This window comes from Polyodon spathula, chromosome 13, assembly GCF_017654505.1.
Source record: "Polyodon spathula isolate WHYD16114869_AA chromosome 13, ASM1765450v1, whole genome shotgun sequence".
Lineage (NCBI taxonomy): Eukaryota > Metazoa > Chordata > Actinopteri > Acipenseriformes > Polyodontidae > Polyodon > Polyodon spathula.
The window spans coordinates 29,170,811-29,179,020 of record NC_054546.1 but is presented as its reverse complement, the minus strand read 5'-3'; the positions used below and the strand labels follow the sequence as shown (position 1 = coordinate 29,179,020).

Here is an 8,210-nt window from a genome sequence, read left to right as displayed (position 1 = left end):
GAAAACTCTTGTTTCCTGATCACTAATAAAGCTTTTTCCACAAGTTTAATGACAGCATGTCAACCAGTCTGTTACCAGCCATTGAAATCATGGAAAACAAAGCGGTGAATGAATAAGGAATTTAATCTTAAAGTACTTGCACTTAATGTATTTATCAATTAAAAAAGGAAAATAATATTGGGTGATAGAATCCTGTTCAGGTCAGCACATGCTAGGAGAAGGGCTCCTCTACTGGCTTAACAACCCTGATAAGCACCACCTGTGTGCAACTGAGCTCTCCAAGCATGGAAAACTACAGCTATGGGGCTTCCTGGCTGTCAGAGCAAGGGCTGCATCCCTGAACCCCAGGCCAGCTGTGCTAAAACTTGTGTAGAGTTAATTCTCTTTGAGTCACAGTCACAAAATATTTCTATAAATAGACTGTGTAGCTGAAATGCCCCTGCTCAGTGAAGGGGGAAGTGTGCCAGCGTTTCCTGTTTGAAAATAAAATTCAGCTATAAAGATGCTGAGCGCTCAAACTATTTTAGCTTCCTAAAACAAAATTAAATAAAATAAAAAAAAATAGACTGAATGTTTATTTAACAAGGGTACATATGTCAAACTAGTTGCATCTTTTCTTCAAGCTCAACAGGGTCTGGTCTGATCTGCTCAGATATTAGAAAGATAGGTGGTGCTCTAGTCACGCAGATTCTTGCAGATCTGCGCAGACTTGCACAGGTCTGCAATGAAATATGTTCTTGACAAGCGTCTGCATGACCCTAGCAGATGGGTCACACAGGTACCTACGCCGTTGGAGCAGCTACAAATCTGAAAGAACAACAAAGGAGTTCTAAAAAATAGAGAGACAAATAAAAACAATTGTAGTTACATAATGTTTACAGCTGCTACTGCCGCCTAGGTAGTGGAGGATAATTACAGACACAATCATCTGTTCACTATAGTCACTGAAATTTTTTCTTTGCAGTGAACAAAATAATAAAGGTCTATTTTGTAACCTGATATTTATCCTACTGTGTTTATGGAATACTATTCTAGAAATTCTTTGTTACAATAATTCTGTTTACTATTTCAGTGTTCGAAAATGGCCATTTATACAGTAATGTAAATTTTTAAGACAAATGTTTTTCCATAAGCTTTACTGAGTAGTAAAAAAAAATTAAAAAAATACCAGTAAGTGTTTACAGCTGTTTAATTGGGAAATAAAAACTGAAACGCTGTGCAAATCCACTTTTAGTGTCATGACATTTATTTATAAATCGATTAAATATTCTGATAATGGTGCAAATATTGTATCCATATTTAAAGACGCAGAGCTGGCCTGGTCAGACATGAGGACTGAACTTCTCTCTCCTGCAAAATCTTCATTTAAATCATAGTCAGAGCTTCAGCTCTGACAGCTCTAACTAGGAGATGGTAACATAGCACCACACAGACTCTAGTGTGAAAGCACAGTCCCTGTAGCCCTGCCCAGACCGTTAGCCAGCTCTCTACAGTATAACAGAACTTCCTCTTTAGCTCAATTATCTACAGCACTAGCTATGGAGATGGACAGCATTTACATTGGGCTGCAGAAGCCCTCGGAGGATGTCTACTCCACAGTAAACCAGACCCAGGGCAGGAGAACAAGACAGGGGGGTAAGTAGTTCTGTGCATCTTTTAACAGAGACTTCTGCATGGTAGTTGGCAAGACCATACAGAAGAACAGCAAGATATTGAGCTTGTTGAGGATAGTCAGAGTTTATCAAAGGGTGGTATTGTACAGGTAGTGCCAGCCTCTGGTTGAGAGAGGCCCAGGACTGAATGGCAGACACAAGTTGTTCAGATCAGGATTGAGGTGTGCTGTCGTTTGCAGAGCTCTCATATAAAGTGCTCCTTATAAATTGAGAAGTTCACTTTCCTAAAACAAGTCTATTTTAACATTCACTGACCCCTCATTGCTATGATACTCTTCCGGCTGTCAGTTCCAACTTCTGCTTCATTTTTTTTGGCATTTCATTTATAGGATCTTGTCTGTCTAGATCTACATGGTGAACAAGAACATCAACAGTACATGGAGATCATCGACTAGACTTTAGTACAAATGTTCTCCAAATTGTATCATTAGACCTCCCACAGATCTTTGGAACTGGTATTAGAGTTTTGAACAATAAGCTGAGGATTCTATAAAAATCCTTTCTAATAGTTATAAGATTATGAAAAATGTTTTCTATATGTGTCTATTGGTTATATTTAGGCATCATAAGGGTTGTTTCCAATACAATACAATGTTCTATAGTGTCTTGCATACAGTATGTACAGTGTATGAACACAGGTGATTTCATTAAATGCAACAATTGTCCTTCAACAAACATCCAATGAATACCATCTTTTACCTTTAGTACAAGGTCACAGCAGTGGCATGTGGCAAAAACTAAGTTTTCCTAAATTAATGCTGCAGTTACACTGGATGGTGTTAGTGTACTCATTCTTCTGGGACACACTGCATTTCTTAGATTTACTATACATATTTGTTTCTTTGTACTAATGTTCTATTACCCTGGCAGTCAGGTTAAGAAGATTACAAATTTGGGGCTCTGTTCATTATTAGTTGTCTGTGTTTTGGTGACTTTGCATTACCACTTCCCTTCTCTTTCTCTCATACTTCCTGGTCTTTCTGTCTATACAGAAATACCAGGTGGGGATGATGCAGGGTAGCTGAGAGAGAAGGGTGAAGGCTTATGGGGGGACCTACCCAAAATCCTTGGGAAGTACTCCAAAGCCTGTCCTGATGCCACTACGTTTAGTTTCTTTCTGAGATCTCAGGAGATCACACAATCCAATTGAACTTTTGGAGTTCTGAAGTAAATATAAAGTACTGACCAGGACCATTCCAAATTAGTTTTTCTTTACAAATCAAAGAGGTAATGTGATCTAGAGAGATGGGGGTTTGTCTTCAAACTGCATAGGAGTTCTTGCAGGGTGCTTTTATATGTCTTGGTGTCACATTGCCCTCTATGCACCACTAGTTTTTTTAAGTTCTTCCATTAAATCTCGAAGCTGACTGTAGTAGTATATTAATGAACTTGAGTTATTTGTATGCTGGTATCAATCTTGGCAGTCTTTCAGTGTTGCTCAAACACATTTTTAGTGTTGAGATGAAGAATTCCTCTTTCACCCAGACATTTTGCACTGACAGTAAATTCATAATAATTGAGGTTCCACTGCACTTGTGGAATGGATTGCTCATGTTTTTCTATGTAGAGCATGTGAAGATGTGGGTGCTGCCACATTGAATGCCATAACAGCCTAACATCTGCTGTTTGTGTGCATAGTCAGTGATATCTGTCTCCCCCCCCCCCCCCCAGCTCCACCAGTCCAGTCCCGTTCTCATTCCAGTGTCATCTTTGCTCTGGGAGCTGTGGTGTGTCTCTTACTGGTGGCAGTCATCGGCATGGGGATAGCACGTAAGAACTGTTTTATACATTATTGTTTGTTATATTGTATAAGATAAGTGGAGTTAACTGGGATAGCATTATTGATTGTTGTCTATGTAATAGCTCACTTTAATGGTTGTCTGATAATGTGATGCAGTCGTGCATCATTTAAAACGAGGAGCTTGTCTAGAAGACTCAGCTCTGCTCCCCTTCAGCTGTTGAACTTGCAGCTATAGGAAGTTCTCAAATCTTGTAAAACACGCCATTTTAAACTTGTTGCCATGCAACGTTTCCTGCTCCCATTAATAGGAACAACTTTCACAAGGACAAAACCTTCTGGTCATAGAGTGCAGAACAGGTGCGCCCCATTTAGATCTTTAAATGACAGATTTATTGACCTTTTCAATAATATTTAGCTTTTCTGATTTTTTCTAAACATTCTACCTTAATTAGTCCCTCAAACAGCTTCCTGATTGGTGAATCAAATACTTTTTGTTTTTCAGTTCTGCTGTGTCATTCTCACAGCAACCCTGAGTCAATCAATCTGCCTGGTCAGGAGAATAAAAAAAATGTCAGCAAATCACTCCAGCAGTGTACCAGTGACCTCTGCAAGTATACAAAGAGACTCAGCAAGATATTCTGTATGGATCCTAACACTGGGAAGGAAGGTAACTCTCATTTAATATGTTGGTATTCCTAAAACATATATATGACTTGATATCCCTGAATATATCATCTTCACTCTTCAAGTTTTAATGAATGTCCCTCAAGTGCAGTGGTACTGTGTTAAACATCCAATTCACATGTTATATGTTGGATCTAGGTACAGTAACAAGGATATGGCTAGTAAGGGGCAAATTAATACAAAATATATTGGCTTAGCCACCACAATTATTTTTGTATTGTGTCATCTTCCCAAAATCTCTTATAGGGGAGCATAAATATATAATTTAACCAAGTCAAATATAACTTCTTAAAGAATGGAACAGAAACAGTCTGAGTTCTTAATTATTCCTTAAAAAAACTGGAGAGGCATGTGTCTTTATTTGCAGCAGAGCCGTGTGAACTTTGTCCACAGGGGTGGAAGAAGGGATATAATGGAAGCTGTTACTTTATTTCCACACAATATAATTCTTGGAACGCTGCTAACGAGTCCTGTTCCAAACTCGGGGCTCACCTTGCTGTGATTGAGGACAAGGAGGAACTGGTAAGGGCTACAGGTATCCTTGTAAATACAGACACTTGTAATATCAGCCTGTAAAACAGTCAACATGTTCTCTGTCCTAGGAGTGGGCAAGATCAGTACTTCCAGTTACCTATACCTGGTCTAACCAATGGAATGCTCTGCTTGTTGTCCATTGGCTGTTTGAAAGATCAGTGACTATGTCTGTCTGGTGCAGTGCTACTAACCTGGACACTGTCCAATATACAGTGTATATATATATATATATATATATATATATATATATATATATATATATATATATATATATATATATATATATATATATACATACAAGTTCTTGTCTGTCTCACTCCACAGAAGACTATGCAGCGTGTTTCAACAGGTGGTTACTATTACTGGATTGGACTGAGTAGAAAGTGGAGCGATGGGCAATGGCATTGGGTTGATAACACGCAGCATGATCAGAACAAGTATGTCTCCCATCTCAGTTCTTTATGTTTTGAATTAAGGGCGCCACACACTGGACATGATGTGACAAGCAAATCAGAGCAGCAATGCCAAAAACTAATAGAAACTTTATTTTTGCCTCTGGTGTCTGGCAGCTTTTATTCACAGGAACTACGATGAATTATGTTTTTGGAATTTGTCAATTTAAAAACATTGCCTGCTGATTTTAACATTCACAGTCTGATATCCAAACTAGCTGTGCTAATGTTGCTTTCATTGCTTCTGGTAGGATTGCATTTCACGATACACCAAACCAAGACCAGCATTGTGCATGTTTGAAAAATGATTCAGTATATTCAGAATTATGTCGCCCACTTATGCGATGGATCTGTGAATGGGAGGCTGTGCGCTTTTGAGGGGATCCACAGACGCTTTCTTCATTTGAACAAAGAAGACCTCATTGCAGAGCAGTAAAACTGAAGCAACTGTGTGATTGGATTTCTATGCTTATTTTAGGAGTTTTTTTTTTTTTTTTTAAATCTACCTCTAATGTGTAGAGCGTGGCATACTGTACATGTCGTATTCAATAAAATTTTCGAATGCAGTGTACCATATTTTATTTTTAACTGCCAATGTATATTGCACACACTGTGTAAACAATAACAAATCAAACTGATTGAAACTGCAAGGGACTGTGGAGGTTGTTTACAGTGATTTGTTTGTTGCATTTGCATATGATACCATTTTTACAAATGTATTTACGTATACGCATATATATATATATATATATAATATATATATATAGATATAGATAATATATATAGTATAGATATATTCATCTAATCAGTATTTAAATCTAATATAAAGATTGACACAGTCCAAGATATAGGTTCATACCACACAGGTGTGATATATCGATATAGTGCCTTTCCATTAATGGGTATAATGCCTTTCCATTTTTACAGTATGTAGTTCTAGTAATAATTCTGGTAATAATTCTATATGTCTAGAGTTTAGGTCGATCACATTAATACTTTTCTTAAATGATATTCATATTAAAGTTCATAATTAAAATGTTCTTAACAAACAGTAAAACAAATGTAAGAATACTATATTTTTATTTATACTTTCTGGGCTTATTCAAAGTTCTTGATAAAGTGCATAAATAGACAGACTCAGTTCAGAATCGAGCTACAATATTACTTTGAATTATCACCGCCTTTGAATAAGCACCACATGCATATTAGCATCACAAGGGTATCCATGTATTGTATAAAATAACAGATGAGCCTCTTTAGTGAGTTACAGGAAAACAATTCCTTGTAAGGTTTTTATGACGTCTTGTAAATTGTTTCTTGTAATTTATGACGTCACAGAAACCCTAGATGGAATTATTTTCCAGTAACTCACTGAAGCCATTATATATAGAGATATATAGATATATATATATATATATATATATATATATATATATATATATATATATATATATATATATATATATATATATAATATCTGAGTACTAGATAATCTAGTTTAATTAATTAATTAATTGAGTATTGTCAAGTCTGGTTTACAGTAGTCACCAGAGGGTTCTGGCTCTATATATATATATTTTTGTTGTGACCAACCTTATAAACTCAATAAATTTTCGCTAGAACAAAACCAATGATAATAATAAATATTTCTTTTTTGAAAACTATTTTTCTTTTAATAAAATAAACACATCAAATGTAACAATTGAAAAATTTGTTCTATTAACTTTTTACAGTTCCAATCTATTCACCCTGAAAAGGTGTATAAAAACATTTACTGCAACAGATGGGTGTGAGCTAGAAGTGGCAGCTGCACTTAGCTTCGGGAAATCTCTTACTCAGCATGAATAGAATGATGTTTTTGATGTCTAGAAAACAAAAAAGGAATATGGAATTAAAATAACAAACGTCATCCTGTATTTACTGATCATTCTCATGTCAGTAAAACCATTTGGGGCATTAACATTAATGACCTTTACAATTAACATTTTATTACAACTATTTATTTTTTTGGCTACAAACTTAAAATTATGTTCCAAACATGTATATATATATATATATATATATATATATATATATATATATATATATATATATATATATATATATATATATATATATATACAGTGCCTTGCAAAAGTATTCAGACCCCTGACCAATTCTCTTATATTACCGAATTACAAATGGTACATTGAAATTTCGTTGTGTTTGATATTTTATTTTTAAACACTGAAACTCAGAATCAATTATTGTAAGATAACATTGGTTTTATGTTGGGAAATATTTTTAAGAAAAATAAAAAAACTGAAATATCTTGCTTGCATAAGTATTCAACCCCTGTGCTGTGGAAGCTCCAAGTTTGCACCGATGAAAGAAATTGCCCTAACGAGGACACAATTACCTTACTATTGGCCTGCACCTGTGAACCATTAAAGTTGCTGTCACATTTTCTGGGTAAAAACCCCACTGTTGAAGGATCATTGGTAAGGATGTCAATCTGAAGGAAAATGAAGACCAAAGAGCATTCTACAGAAGTTAGAGATAAAGTAATACAAATGCATAGATTAGGGAAAGGGTACAAAATAATATCCAAGTGTTTGGATATTCCAGTGAGCACAGTTGGATCAATAATCAGAAAGTGGAAGCTGCACCACACCACCCAGGCACTGCCAAGAAAAGGCTGTCCCTCAAAACTCAGCGCTCAAACAAGAAGTAGACTTGTCAGAGAAGCACCTGACAGCATGGTGCACCGGTCAATCATATCTAGAGATCCGCATAACACTGGCCTGTATGGGAGTGTGGCAAGAAAGAAGCCGTTACTCAAAAAGTACCATCTGAAAGCACGTCTGGAGTTTGTCAGAAAGCATGAGAGTGACCCAGCTGCGATGTGGGAAAAGGTTTTGTGGTCAGATGAGACCAAGATAGAGCTTTTTGGCCAAAACTCAAAGCGCTATGTGTAGCGCAAACCTAACACTGCCCATGTCTCAAGACACACCATCCCTACAGTGAAGTATGGTGGTAGCAGCATCATGCTGTGGGGATGCCTCATTAACAGGGACTGGACATCTTGTTACAATTGAAGGAAGAATGGATAGAGCAAAATACAGGAAAATACTGCAAGAGAATCTG

General features: G+C 36.4%; 1 protein-coding gene across 1 annotated transcript; it reads left to right on the top strand.

Annotated features, from left to right (window-relative positions):
- The first annotated feature begins 1,369 nt into the window (after positions 1-1,369).
- Positions 1,370-5,556, top strand: LOC121325375 (killer cell lectin-like receptor subfamily F member 1). Its single transcript, XM_041267822.1, has 6 exons — positions 1,370-1,635; positions 3,345-3,443; positions 3,917-4,081; positions 4,466-4,620; positions 4,957-5,069; positions 5,336-5,556. The coding sequence occupies exons 1-6, from the start codon at positions 1,539-1,541 to the stop codon at positions 5,460-5,462; spliced, it is 756 nt and encodes a 251-aa protein (XP_041123756.1). The 5' UTR covers positions 1,370-1,538; the 3' UTR covers positions 5,463-5,556.
- The last annotated feature ends 2,654 nt before the right edge of the window (positions 5,557-8,210 follow it).

Excerpts from the sequence above, each read along its gene's own strand:
- LOC121325375 (XM_041267822.1), top strand. The coding sequence starts at position 1,539 with ATGGAGATGGACAGCATTTACATTGGGCTGCAGAAGCCCTCGGAGGAT. Across the intron at positions 1,636-3,344 it reads CAGGAGAACAAGACAGGGGG|CTCCACCAGTCCAGTCCCGT; the intron begins GTAAGTAGTTCT and ends CCCCCCCCCCAG. Across the intron at positions 4,082-4,465 it reads TCCTAACACTGGGAAGGAAG|CAGAGCCGTGTGAACTTTGT; the intron begins GTAACTCTCATT and ends CTTTATTTGCAG.